The sequence below is a fragment of the Sebastes fasciatus genome, chromosome 18 (assembly GCF_043250625.1).
Source record: "Sebastes fasciatus isolate fSebFas1 chromosome 18, fSebFas1.pri, whole genome shotgun sequence".
NCBI classification, from domain to species: Eukaryota; Metazoa; Chordata; class Actinopteri; order Perciformes; family Sebastidae; genus Sebastes; species Sebastes fasciatus.
In genome coordinates, this window is record NC_133812.1 from 27,119,460 (window position 1) to 27,134,234 (window position 14,775).

Here is a 14,775-nt window from a genome sequence, read left to right on the forward strand (position 1 = left end):
ACTCTTGTCACTATACGCTACAACATAAAATCACGAGTTGCGTTAATGCGTTCAAGAAATTAGTGGCGTTAAAATTTGCGTTAATTATGATGAATACAGTTATTGTAGATTAATTTTTGTTTTAAAACTATTGTGATGTCTGATGTGTGTTTCAGTTTACGGGACTAGGGTTGAGTTTTGGTGGGGGGGGGGGGGGGGGGGGGGGTAAACTCTAACCATAACACTAGACCAGAGGTCGGCAACCTGCGTCTCTTCAGCTCCTCTCCAGTGGCTCCCTGTGGATTTATAAAAATGGAAATGAATAACTGTTTTTTGTTTACATTTTCATTTTTATTTATCATTGTTGTAGGTCTATGGTACGACGGTAGTATTAGGGCCACATTGAAGAAAACAAAAAAAAATCGGAGATTTCGGGAATAAAGTCAGAATATTGAGAATAAATTATAAAGTAGTAATTTTACGTGTTATTTTCTTTTTTCTCGTTAAATTATGACTTTATTCTCGTAATATTACGACTTTTTCTCGTTAAGTTATGACTTAATTTTCATAATATTACGACTTTTTTTTCTGGTTAAGTTATGAGTTTGTTCTCGTTATATTACGACTTTTTTCTCGAAAATATATATATATATATACTTAGATTATAAACTGTGTTACCTTCATCACAATGATCAAATGCTTTGCGGCTCCAGACAGATTTGTTTTTTGGGTTTTTTTTGCCTAAAATGTCTCTTTTGATAGTAAAGGTTGCTGACCCCTGAACTAGACCCTCAAAAGGGGCTAGAGCCGGCCCTGTGGGGAATTGTTTTTTTTTGCAGAATAAAACCGGTGTTTAATTTTGAAAGAAATGAACTTCCTGCACTTTCCACTGTGCTTGTGGTGTCTGGAAGCAACAGCAGAGGGAGACCTCTTCTCTGCTAAAAAAACTCATAACTTCATAAATATCTGATTGAAGCCTTCAGCTATGAGGAGCAGTGAGGAGCAGTGAGGAGCTATGAGGAGCAGTGAGGAGCAGTGAGGAGCGGACACAGGAGACGATCTCTGCTGGATGTTTCTGACCCTGTGGATGAATTTGAATTTGTTCAATAAAAAAAAAAAAAAGATGTCAAAAAAAAATAAGAAAAAATATATTATATATTATAATATATATATAAGATATATGAGCCATATTGTTTGTAAATTTTAATTTGTTCAATAAAAAAAAAAAGATATAAACAAAAAAAAGAAAAGATCTATGACCCATGTTGTTTGTAAATTTGAATTTGTTCAATAAAAATATATATATATATATATAAAAAAAAAAATTAAATAAAAAAACCTAATAAAAGACCTCTCCTCCCTGCTCGGTGTCTCCTCCTCCTGCTCGGTGTCTCCTCCTCCTGCTCGGTGTCTCCTCCTCCTGCTCGGTGTCTCCTCCTCCCTGCTCGGTGTCTCCTCCTCCTGCTCGGTGTCTCCTCCTCCTGCTCGGTGTCTCCTCCTCCCTGCTCGGTGTCTCCTCCTCCTGCTCGGTGTCTCCTCCTCCCTGCTCGGTGTCTCCTCCTCCTGGTGTCTCCGCCCTGCTCGGTATCTCCTCCCTGCTCGGTGTCTCCTCCTCCTCACAGTGTCTCCTCCTCCTGCTTGGTGTCGTTTCCTCAGGTGGTTGCAGCAGCAGCAGCAGCAGCAGGACGGAGGAATGTGACGGGTCTGTCTTTGAGCTCCAGGCCTCAGATCATGGGGAATAAAACCTCATAACTTGATAAATATCTGACTGAAGCCTTCAGCTATGAGGAGCAGTGAGGAGACACAGGAGAGGGTCTCTGCTGGATGTTTCTGACTCTGTGGATGAAGTCAAGGTGTGGCTGCTCTTCCTACCTGAGGCTGCCTCTCATTTAAAGTGTTGCTGTAAAGTGTGTGTTTGTTGTGGAGCTCACAATGCCGGAGCTCATCACTGTGACTGAGTTCATTGCGGAGACTAATGAGGACTACAAAGCTCCCACCACCTCCAGCTTCACCACCAGGATGGTCCACTGCAGGAACGCAGTGGCAGCTCTGGAGGAGGTAAGACAGCACTCCACCCACAATGACCACCAGGAACACAGCACCACTGGAGGAAAACATTATAAACAAACAAAATGTTGTCTTTGCAAACAGAAAACAAGTTTTAAACTGTTTCTTTGAGTATAAATGAGGGTTAAGTGTGTTTTAGTGAGTATAAATGAAGGTTAAATGTGTTATAAATTATGCTAAAATGGGTTACAGTGGGTATAAATGAAGGTAAAGAGTTTTTCTGTGGGTATACATTAAGGTTAAGTGTGTTTTAGTGGGTTTAAATGAGGGTTAAGTGTGTTTCTGTTGGTATAAATGAAGGTGGAGTGTGTTTCTGTGGGTATGAATGAAGGTAAAGGGTGTTTCTGTGAGTGTAATGCAGGTAAAGTGTGTTTAAGTGAGTATACATTAAGGTTAAGTGTGTTTTAGTGGGTTTAAATGAGGGTTAAGTGTGTTTCTGTTGGTATGAATGAAGGTAAAGGGTGTTTCAGTGGGTATGAATGAAGGTTAAATGTGTTATAAATGATGCTAAAGTGGGTTATAGTGGGTATAAATTAAGATTAAGTGTGTTTCTGAGAGTATAAATGCAAGCAAAGTGTGTTTTAGTGGGTATAAATGAAGGTTAAATGTGTTATAAATTATGCTAAAATGGGTTACAGTGGGTATAAATGAAGGTTAAGAGTTTTTCTGTGGGTATACATTAAGGTTAAGTGTGTTTTAGTGGGTTTAAATGAGGGTTAAGTGTGTTTCTGTTGGTATAAATGAAGGTGGAGTGTGTTTCTGTGGGTATGAATGAAGGTAAAGGGTGTTTCTGTGAGTGTAATGCAGGTAAAGTGTGTTTAAGTGAGTATACATTAAGGTTAAGTGTGTTTTAGTGGGTTTAAATGAGGGTTAAGTGTGTTTCTGTTGGTATGAATGAAGGTAAAGGGTGTTTCAGTGGGTATGAATGAAGGTTAAATGTGTTATAAATGATGCTAAAGTGGGTTACAGTGGGTATAAATTAAGATTAAGTGTGTTTCTGAGAGTATAAATGCAAGTAAAGTGTGTTTTATTGGGTATGAATGAAGGTAAAGTGAGTTTTAGTGGGTATACATTAAGGTTAAGTGGGTTTAAATTAAGATTAAGTGTGTTTCTGAGAGTATAAGTGATGGTTAAGTGGGTTACAGTGGGTATGAACGAAGGTAAATGGTGTTTCTGTGAGTATAAATGCAGGTGAAGTGTGTTTTAGTGAGGATAATGCAGGTTAAATGTGTTTCTGTGGGTATAAATGAAGGTTAAATGTGTTATAAGTTAAGTTTAAGTGTGTTTCTGTGGGTATGAATGAGGGTAAAGGATGTTTCTGAGTAGAAATGAAGGTAAAGGATGTTTCAGTGGGTATAAATGAACGTTAAGTGTGTTTTAGTGGGTATGAATGAAGGTTAAATGTGTTATAAATTAAGGTGGAGTGTGTTTCTGTGGGTATGAATGAAGGTAAAGGGTGTTTCTGTGAGTGTAATGCAGGTAAAGTGTGTTTAAGTGAGTATACATTAAGGTTAAGTGTGTTTTAGTGGGTTTAAATGAGGGTTAAGTGTGTTTCTGTTGGTATGAATGAAGGTAAAGGGTGTTTCAGTGGGTATGAATGAAGGTTAAATGTGTTATAAATGAAGGTGAAGTGTGTTTCTGTGGGTATAAAGGGGTGTTTCTATGTCTGTACCCTCAAACTTCTTCACATCGAGGCAGTAAAAGTGTGTTTTTCAGTGAAAAGAGGAACAGAGAGAAACACTTCCTCATGGTGAAACAGCTCACAGTTGAATCTTCTGCTGCTCAACATTTTGTAAGAGTTCAGAGCTGCTTCTTTGTTTTGCAACGCAGCGACGATGAGCGTGCAGATATGAGGAACCAGAAGTGAGAGGTCAAAGGTCGCTGGTTAAAGAGATGCAGAGCGACCCAGGCTCTCTTCAGAGTCACTGCCACTATTGTTTCTTCTATTATCTGCTTTAAGGTGTAATACTGCAGTGAGTCCTCCCACATCTGGTTGCAGGTTTCCAGATGTTGTTAAATATGTTCTTAAATCATTTCAAGCTGCTTTGAAATTAGTTCCAAGTCGTCCGATGAGGTTCAGTAAAGTTAAGATGTTAAATTGAATCAGTTCTGCTTTCAGTTTACATTTAATTCAGTACACCTTCATCATTGTTTTCATTATTAGTAGGGCTGTCAATCGATTACTATTAATAGCACATTTTTTATCTGTTCAAACTGTACCTTAAAGGGAGATTTCTCAAGTAAATACTTGAGAAATCTCCCTTTAAGGTACAGTTTGAACAGATAAAAAATGTGCTACTAGTCGCGTATTTACACTAGTATTTAATACTTTATTTTTAATTTAAGTACTAGTATTTAATATATTAATAGTAAAAAGAAATGTTTATCTCAGGTTCTCAAAGTCGTCTTCAAAATGTCTTGTTTTGTTTGACCAACAAACCCAAAGACGTTCCCTTCACTGTCCAAAGACTTAAGCTGTTTTATCTTGACGTACTGACATTGTACTTCGTGTATTAATGATATATAAAGTAGTAGGGATGTCACGGTACCAGAAATTTAGTAGTCGATACCGATACCAGTGAATTTCCACAATTCTCGATACCCAATTCAATACCACGGTACAAACAAAACAAAACAAAACAACAATAAATCCTCTGTACTGTAATTCAACACGCACTCTTTTATTAAAAGCATTTGAACATTACAAAAAACAGAGGCATGTAGCCTTTAAGAATAAATAAAAAGAATTGACCCATTTTGTTTTTTTTGGCGTATCAGCAGCATGTTATCAATCAATAGTCAGACGACGGACACTACATACTGACCCTGAATGCATCTGGTCCGTCAGCTCAGAGTAGCAGGAGTCACACGGGACGAGAGAGTTGACAGAGAGATGGCAGAGGATTTGTTGTCGAAGTGAAAAGCAAACGCACCTATTTGGCAATATCTCACATGTAATCCCAACGCTATAAGGGAACCGTAACGTTAATGAGGTAATCGCCGCGAGGTGGATGGAGCCGTCACAGCCGGTGTGCACAGAGCAGCGGCGCCAGATAGAGCAGAAGTGCTACCGGAGAGGCCAGACACACCGCCACCCGACAGTAGAGATCAGAGTCAGCGCTCTGCACATGTTGACCGTCATCTTTTCTTGTAAAATGTCCGGTGTAATCGGTAACACCGGTGTTGTCACAAGTTTATTGACCGATGGGAACATTTTCTTCACCGTCACATCACTACCAACGACCAATACAGGCATCACACGGTACCTTCAGTACTGTAGAAAAAGAGTACCGTCACGTTTTTAGAATTTGGGCATCGACTTGGTACCGACGTATCGGTTCTCGTGACATCCCTATAAAGTAGTACATTAACATATGCAAGACTTCACTTCAGTGTGCTTCACTGTGCTGTGGTGAGACTACAATAGGTTATAGTTAATTGTATTTAAATACACATTTTTGTACCTAATAAAACTTGAATCCCTTCAAAGCATAATATTTACATATTAAAGGAATATTTCTAGTATATTAAATGTATACTCATTTTAAGCGTGCACATTAAAAAAAAGATACCATAAGTAGAAAATAATACACTTAATTACAACAGGGTCTGAAAATAGCAGCCAAGTGCGAGTAGGTGTAGTTAAGGGATATTGTATTTATGGTGAAATATAAAAATAAAAACATACTTAAACTTCATTTTATAGAAATGACTCTTTAATGCATAATATTTACATTAGGGCTGTAAATCGATTAAAATATTTAATCGGAAATTAATCACACTTTTTTTTGTATCCGCCCAAAATGTATTTGTATCTGGTAAATATGCTGCTTTATGCAAATGTATGTACATAATCACATGTGATTATCATAAAGTGGGCATGTCTGTAAAGGGGAGACTCGTGGGTACCCATAGAACCCATTTACATTCACTGATCTGGAGGTCAGAGGTCAAGGGACCCCTTTGAAAATTGCTATGACAGTTTCTCCTCGTCAAACTTTAGTGTAAGTTTGAAGCGTTATTTAACCTTTTTAAGTGTTCGTACTAAAAAAAATGATCCTCTGATTTACAGACGTCTCTTTATTTATTCATATCAAGATTTTCTTAACTGATAACCGACCCTCGTTAACCGATTATTAACCGTTAACCAACAAGATTTATGCCTCGCACCAGCTGCAGGAGCACAACAGATATTGGTTGACGGGAGTCTCCAGTTCACCGTCCAGGAGCGTTAACTTAGCAGCTATGATGTTGCGTGTAGTGTCGCGGACATGCGGTCACTTTCCCAGTAAAAGTCTCCACCGCACATTTAGTTTAGTTTAGCAGGTTGTCAGCTGTGTGTCTGCCCGGCGTAACTTTAGCGAGTGTCCAACAAACAGTGTGTGTATTTGTGCTACGTTAGCAGCTCTAGTATTGCCGGAGGCTTCTTGCTCGCCGCCGCCGCCGCCACACACATACAGTCTGTAAGCGCAACGTAACTTTAACGAGTGTCCGTGTGAGTGGTGGCGGTGAGTGTGAGGTTGTTGGTGGCGTTCTAGCTGTGAACGTCGGTGTAGCAGACAGTGTGTGTACAGTTTATTTGTCGGTGAATAAATGCTACGAAACTACAACTCCTCCGCTCCGCTCAAGCGAGCCGGAGAGACGGGAGTCGACTTCCTGTATCCATCAACTCCGGCTCCGTCTCTTAAGGTGGGCTGTTAAGGTGGAGCAGCTTTTCTCCTTAAAGTGACGAGCCGCTCCTCTGTGCCGCTCAGCTTTTTAATGAATTATTAACATTTCTTTTAACCGTTTTAACCGATAGCGTTAATCGGTTAAAATGCTTAATGTCGGTTAACGGTTAAACGGTTAATTATGGACATCCCTATTCATGACCACAGACTCATTGGTGTTTTCAGTCCAAAATGGCGGCAGCGCCACCGCAGTGCCATTTAGCGGCTGTTGTCAAAAAAGCACCATAGTTTAGTCTCTTTGCTTCTAGACTCTTTGTCTGAGGTGTGAACAGCAGCAGCAGACCCGGGGGCGATGACGGAGCCTCACCCCGTCTGATCGAGTCCAAACAAGACCCGTCTCTCCCTCTGAGGCCTCTTGTAGTGTCTCTAGTGGATCCTTCCTCGAGCTGCTTCACCTCCTTGTCTTCCTCCTCTGTCCTCTGTGCTTCAGTCGTGTCCCAACACATCTTTCACCAGTTTCTGTTTAACGTCCGCAACTCGTCCCCACGTTCATTTCCAGACATTATTATTATAACGACTGTAAAACACAAGACATCATGTGTCAGATCTCTTCTGCTACAAGTCTGATTTTTATTTTCTGAGTAAACTCACTTAAACTCAGCACAGTAACATTTATTTATATTGTTGATTAATCGTTTAGTCCATAACATCTTTCAGGGGTTCTTGTACTTGAGTCATGAGTCTCAGAGGAGGTGAAGGTTTCCAAACAAAGGTTTCTCGGTTGTGAGCGCAACACATGACCTGATTCAGAGGTCTGGAACCAGGTTTAGGGTTTTCAGGTGTCGTTGAGGAAGTTGAGACGTATTGAGCGTTTTTTTCAGGAGGTTTCAGGGACCTAAATGGTTTTCCAATGTCCTTCGTGGGCCGTACAGTTCTTGAAAAAAAGCAACAAAAAGGTTTTTCATTTATCAAGAAGGAAGGGAAAGATTTTTGATTACTTATTTATTAGGGCTGTCAAAAGTTAACCCGATAATAACGCCTTAACGCCAATTTGTTTAAAAACGCCACTAATTTTTTTAACTCATTAACGCTACATGCAGTTTTTAGGTTGTAACGGGCTCAGTCTTAAAGCTAGAGTGAAGATACTGGCATATTCTATATTTTTAAATGCATGTATTTATTGATGTATTTTTGCATTTATTTTTTATTTATTTATGCATTCATTTTTTTATATTTGTTTTTATTTTAAATGTGTATTTTTATTTATCTATTTATGCATTTATTTTTTATATTTATTTTAATTTTAAGTATGTTTATTTATTTTTTATTTTTTTAATTTTTTATTTATTTATTTATTTATGCACGCTTTTCCCTTTGCATTTCACCCCCAATTTATTTCCTACAACTATTTCTGTATTCTTTTCTTTATACTTTAATTTCTTTTTGCGTTTCTGCCTTATTATGCAATCGAGGGTGTTGTCACTCAACGTGAGTCATCATGGAGTCAGGGTACATGACTATATGTTAGCTGTTATTAGTTAGCTAACGGTGTCTGCTTCTGCTTATCAACACCAGTCTTTGTTCCCAGACTCCATTTATTATCTGTTCAAAATGTCCCTTAAAGGGAGATTTGTCAAGTATTTAATCCTCTTATCAACATGGGAGTGGACAAATATGCTGCTTTATGCAAATGTATGTATATATCTATTATTGTAAATCAATTAACAACACAAAACAATAACAGATATTGATCCAGAAACCCTCACAGGTACTGCATTTAGCATAAAACAATATGCTCCAATCATAACATGTCAAACTGCAGCCCAACAGGCAACAACAGCTGTCAGTGTGTCAGTGTGCTGACTTGACTATGACTTGCCCCAAACTGCATGTGATTATCATAAAGTGGGCATGTCTGTAAAGGGGAGACTCGTGGGTACCCATAGAACCCATTTACATTCACACATCTGGAGGTCAGAGGTCAAGGGACCCCTTTGAAAATGGACATGCCGGTTTTTCCTGGTTGGAGCGTTATTTAACCTCCTTCTCAAACATGCATTGCCGTCATCGCCGCAGACCCCCGGCGCCTTTTAGGTGGGCCGAGTCCCGCCCTGGGGGCACGACGCGGTTGGGGCGCACTAAGGACAGTCCGCCCCGGTCGACAGTCTTTTGGCACAGAGAAGTACTCGTATCGGTACTCGTATCGGTACTCGTATCGGTACTCGGTATCGGCGAGTACCCAAATGTAAATACTTGTACTTGTACTCGATCTGAAAAAACAGGTATCGATGCATCCCTACCTAAACATAACTGATCATAAAGATGTGACCGTTGTTTCGTTGCGTTTTGTACAAATGACGCGTGAAAACGCCAAAATGTGTTGACACGGGGAATGTTCCTGTAATGTTGTGATATTTAACACCTTCCAATGAGATCGGGTTGATAAATGGAGACACTTTGACTACATGTAAACTAATACAGGCTAAAAACACAGGTCAGACTCTACTTGCTGTTTACATCCCACAGGTACGAGTGTGATTATAGGTCATTATCTTCTTGTATTCAAATGGTCTAAAAACAGGACAAAGAATCCAGCTGCAGGTGTGAGAAATATGCACCAAAGTGTATAAATATGCACCGCTGGTGTGATGATCACACGCTGGTTGTATGTTGTGAGCACTTCACAGCTTTGTAGTGTGACTTTGAGTCCAACAGTCACTGAGCCTCTGGACTTTCTGCATGTTTCTCACGCTGAGTCACTGAGCTGTGACTCAGCGGATTATTAAACTGCTGACACAGTGAAGTGAAGTAAAGTGGGCGGGGCGTCACATGTTCCTGTTTCCTATCGACAGCATCAGGTGACATGAAGCTCTCGTGGTTAAACCATCACTGAGTTACTTTTGTGTCTTTATTAACAGATCATGTTTGAGAACAAAACTTTCCACACTGTAACCAAGAAATACATTTAAGAGCAAATCTAGTCAAATCAAATTTGCAAACAAAATTTGTTGATTTGCAAACAAAACATTTGATTTGCAAACAAAGCTTGTTAATTTGTAAACAAAACTTGTTTATTTGCAAACAAAACTTTTGGATTTGCGAATAAAACTTGATTTGATTTGTTTTTATTTTACAACTTCTACGTCTTATTTTGTACATATTTTATTAACTTGGGTAGCGGTCCACTGAATACAGTCAGCCTTTGACTTTTGAATGTCTCCTGTTACAACTGTTTCACTTCAGTATTTAATGCAAAATGGTACGTCCCTCCGCACCGCTCTCCAGATCGCCTAAGACACCACCTTCTGGTGGCGCTGGTCAACCTCTAGAGCCATGTCATCATCCGATTTCAGATGTTTTCTTTCCTTCCAGGCAGCCAGTTGTCTCACTTTTATTAACATCAACCGGCTTTAAATGTCTGATCATCTGATGGCTCAGCCATGCGGCCGTCCAGTTTCAATTCTCAGATGTCAGAGTGTCTTTGAACGCATCACTAAGAAGAAAATAGTTCATGAAGAAATGTCTGTAAACAGACACGCACACACTCATCAAGGCATTGAAACATAACTTTAAAGTTGAGTAAAGTTTCTGCAGGCTGAAAGGAAACCAGGAACCAGAAGATGAATCTAAACACTGATGGGAAATGATCAGCAGAGATGTGAAGCTAAAGAAGAAGTTTGAATGTTGTCGGCTGAAATGTGTGAAAACACTGTTATTAATCTTTAACTGGCATCTTAAAACTGCCGCTGGAATCATCAGGGTTCAAACTGTGTGATGTACAGACGTTTTACACTGTCCAGCTGTGGATCCAGCTGTGTGTCCAGCTGCGGATCCAGCTGTGGTTCCAGCTGTGTGTCGAGCTGTATGTCCAGCTGTGTGTCCAGCTGTGGTTCCAGCTGTGTGTTGAGCTGTATGTCCAGCTGTGGATCCAGCTGTGGTCCCAGCTGTGTGTCAAGCCGTGGTTCCAGCTGTGTGTTCATCTGTGGATCCAGCTGTGCTTCCAGCTGTGCTTCCAGCTGTGCTTCCAGCTGTGGTTCCAGCGGTGCTTTCAGCTGTGTGTCCAGCTGTGTGTCAAGCTCTGAATCCAGCCGTGGATCCAGGTGTGTTTCCAGCTGTGTGTCCAGCTGTGTTTCCAGCTGCAGTTCCAGCTGTGTGTCCAGCTGTGGTTCCACCTTTTCATATTCAAACAGCTCAGACTACAGAATCGTAGTCGCTGCTGAAGACTCTTCTCAACTCTTTCACTGTTGTGTGAACATCATGTTTATTGTTTTACTCTGTTCTTATTGTTGTTTGCTTTGAATTCATTGTTATAATTTATATGTTCAGCACTTGGGCCACTGCGGGGGGGTTTTAAACGTGCTATATGAATAAAGTTTGACTTGACTGTGTGTCCAGCTGTGGTTCCAGCTGTGTCCTCTGGTCCTGACTGTGTTTGTCCCTCTTCAGGCTCTGGACGTGGACCGATCGGTTCTGTACAAGATCAAGAAGTCGGTGAAAGCCATCAACACGTCTGGTCTGGGTGAGTGACTGAGCCTCACCTCCGTCTGTCCAAAAATACCGAACGCTTCTCACCACAGAGACTCGCTGTGTCTGTCACTTCCTGTCTGCTCAGACTGTCAGCGTCCATTTATGACATATTATTTGTGTGAGACTTCCTCACGCCTTCACATCTCTCCTCATCATCATCATTGTTGTCTGTTTGCATGTAGATTCATCAAAATGTAAAGATAAACAGACAACATTAGGCTTTCTGCTTGAATCACCCACAGCATGATGGGAGTTGTAGTCCCAAAACTCACAACATGTTTATTCCAAATAGAAATAAGAAAAAGAATAACAATAAGGGTGACGAAAAACATAAAAAATTGCGCTACTAACACATTTCTGTACAATGGCGTATTACAGCTGGAGCCGGGGCAGGAAGGTAATATTCTAAGAAAAAACTCAGAATTTCAGAGATTAAAGTGGTAAATTTACGAGAAAAAATCATACATTTATGAGAATAAAAAAGTGAATATTTTTTTAGATTAAAGTGGTAAATTTATGGGGAAAAAATCAGAAATTTATAAGAATAAAACGAGTATTCTCTGAGTTTAAAGTGGTAAAATTACGAGAAAAAATCATAAATTTATGAGGAAAAAAAAGTAGTATTTTCTGAGATTAAAGTGGTAAATTTAATAAAAAAATATCATAAATTTACAAGAATAAAACGAGTATTCTCTGAGATTAAAGTGGTAAATTTACAAGAAACAAAAAATAAATTTACATGAAATTTTTTTTAATATTCTCTGAGATTAAAGTGGTAAAATTACGAGAAAAAATTATAAATTTCATCTGACAACGCCGTGACCACTGTTGTAGTTTAACTTTGGCCCCTTTAAGCAGGTCAGAATACACAGATATTCTCAGAAGATTTTCACAAGAACAGAAAAGATCACGATTACTTTATTAGAAATTCTCAGTGAGGCGTTGAAACGGCGGTGAGCCCAGCTGGAGGTGCGTTCACTTCGTCAGTGTGAGTGCGCTGGTTTTGTGCTCAGACAGGTGGAGACTCACCTCCACACATTCCTGTCATACCGCCGTCCTGTCCCAGCATGCCGAGGGAGAGACGCCCGCCTCCACGACTGTCTACTGACACAAACAAGAACCAAAAATACTCTTTGATGTTTCATTGATCTGATAAAAAAAAGCTTCTGGAACAAGTTTGGTTCTTCAAACTGGAAAATGAATCGTCCTGTTGAAGGTCGTCATGCTGAGAAGAACGTTTTTACACGCTGACCTTCGAACTACACGAAGCAGCTGTTTGACGAGTGTGAAATTAAGAAAAATATAAATTCTGTTGACAGAATAAAACTTTTGAAGCTGAGTATTAAGTCTGAATATTAATTGGACGTCTGTTATACTTTCTATTCATTTACCTCGTTAGAGAAGTTTCTTAATTTACTATTTTATTTGCTTTTGTTTAACTGTATATAGGAATGTAGGGCTGAGACGATCCACCTATCTCCTGATCCGATACTATCATGATACCCGGGTGCCGATTCGATATGTATTGTGATATTTTCAAGTATTGTGATTTGATATTACGATTTATTGTGATTTATAATGCATGAGCAATACTTTTACACATTTAAAAATGAAATTACTAATTTATTCACTTGTTTTATTTTCCCTCGAGATCTTTGTTTGACCTTATAATACAAATCATTGTTCGATCCATAATATATTTTCAATTTTATCAATCAATAACAATATCAAACCAGGAAAAAAATAATAAGGAAGTAGAATTATTATTTTTTTTAATGCATCATTTAAATACTAAGAGTCACTACAGGCTCCATACAGAACGAAGCAGGAGACTTCTCACTAAAATAAATAATACAATATTAACTAAAATAAATATGTAAAGATTGATTTTTGTAGCACTTATAAAATAAAAGTCTTTCACATTAAAAACATTAAACATCAAACAGGCAGGACAACAAACAAAACAGCATATAAGAAGAACATAAGTGAGTCTTTTAACTGGATAATCTAATAATTATTATTATTATTATTGTTATTTGTATTATTATTATTATTATTATTATTATTAATAATAATAATAATAATGATGATGATGGTGAGGATAATAATTATTATTATTATTTTAATAGTAATAATAATTATTATTATTATTATTATAACAACAATAATGATGATAATAATCATTATTATTATTATTATAGTTATAACAATTATAATAATAACAATAATAATAATGATGATAATAATTATAACAATAATAATAATAATAATAATAATAACAATAATAATAATAATGATAATGACAATAATAATAATATTAAAAATAACAATAATAATATCAATATCAATAACAATAACAATAATAATGATCATAATAATAATAATAATAATAAAGGCCTGGTTCTTTCTGCAGTGACTCTATAAAAGGATCTGTGGGATTAAACATGACGCTGTGATGTCTTCTGTTGTCTGTGTGTCTCAGCTCACGTGGACAATGAGGAGCAGTACGTCCAGTCCATGTCCAAGTTCGGAGACAACTGTGTCTCCCGGGAGGACATCGAGGTCGGTTCCGCCTTCCTCAAGTTCGCCGTTTTCACCAAAGAGCTGACGGCGCTCTTCAAAAACCTGGTGAGGGGCCGAGTCCGTAGAATCAATCTCGTCTTTATATGTGAAGACACGTGCGAGCTGTAACACGACTTCCTGTTTGTTTGCAGCTGCAGAACATGAACAACATCATCACCTTCCCTCTGGACAGCCTGCTGAAGGGAGACCTGAAGGGAGTCAAAGGGGTCAGTGATCACTTCCATCCGTCACCGTTTATACTCTATGTCCAGTAGGAAGGAGGCGTTCTAGTGTACGGAGGACAGAAACTACCAAAATCAAAAATAAATAAATAAATGACTTGATAAATAAATAAATATACAGTATGTCATTAAATGTAGCAAAATAATATTAAAAATAAATATACATATATATATAATATATATATATATATATATATATATATTATATATATATAGACCAAACCGTTTTCTTAAATCTGTAGAATATGATGTGTAGCTCAGGACATCTGCAGCACCACAATATTTAATTTAATATGGTAATTTGACACATTTCACCTTTAACAAATACAGCGATTCGAAAATTGCAGGAGGCCATATTGTGATACAATTTTGATTTCATTTTGCAGCCATAGCCATTAATTAATTAATTATGATAGTGTGACATAAATGGATATTTCTGTTATAATTTGCTTTTTTATTTATTTATATTTGCATCAATTTATTTATTTATCTCACATTTTATCAATTAATGTATGGCTACATTTATTTGTAATATTATTTTTGCTACATTTATTTATTTATGTATTTAGTTATTTATTTAAGTATTTATTTATTAATGTATGTATTTATCTATTTATTTATCTATTTATTTATGTATCTATTCATTTATTTATTTATGTATTTATGTATATATTTAGTTATTTATTTATCTATTTATTTATTCATTCATTTATTTATTTATTTATCTA

At 37.8% G+C, this 14,775-nt stretch overlaps 1 protein-coding gene across 4 annotated transcripts in view; it reads left to right on the forward strand.

Annotated features, from left to right (window-relative positions):
- The first annotated feature begins 1,618 nt into the window (after positions 1-1,618).
- Positions 1,619-14,775, forward strand: part of asap2b (ArfGAP with SH3 domain, ankyrin repeat and PH domain 2b) — a 28,649-nt gene continuing 15,492 nt past the window's right edge. For 3 of the 4 annotated variants that reach the window (XM_074616256.1, XM_074616257.1, XM_074616258.1), the window contains exons 1-4: positions 1,620-2,037; positions 11,163-11,235; positions 13,726-13,871; positions 13,958-14,032. In XM_074616256.1, the coding sequence (XP_074472357.1) occupies positions 1,912-2,037; positions 11,163-11,235; positions 13,726-13,871; positions 13,958-14,032 (420 nt within the window). In that variant the 5' untranslated portion in view covers positions 1,620-1,911. Of the gene's footprint in view, positions 2,038-11,162; positions 11,236-13,725; positions 13,872-13,957; positions 14,033-14,775 lie in introns of all 4 variants that reach the window. The other variant, XM_074616259.1, reaches the window with a different exon arrangement.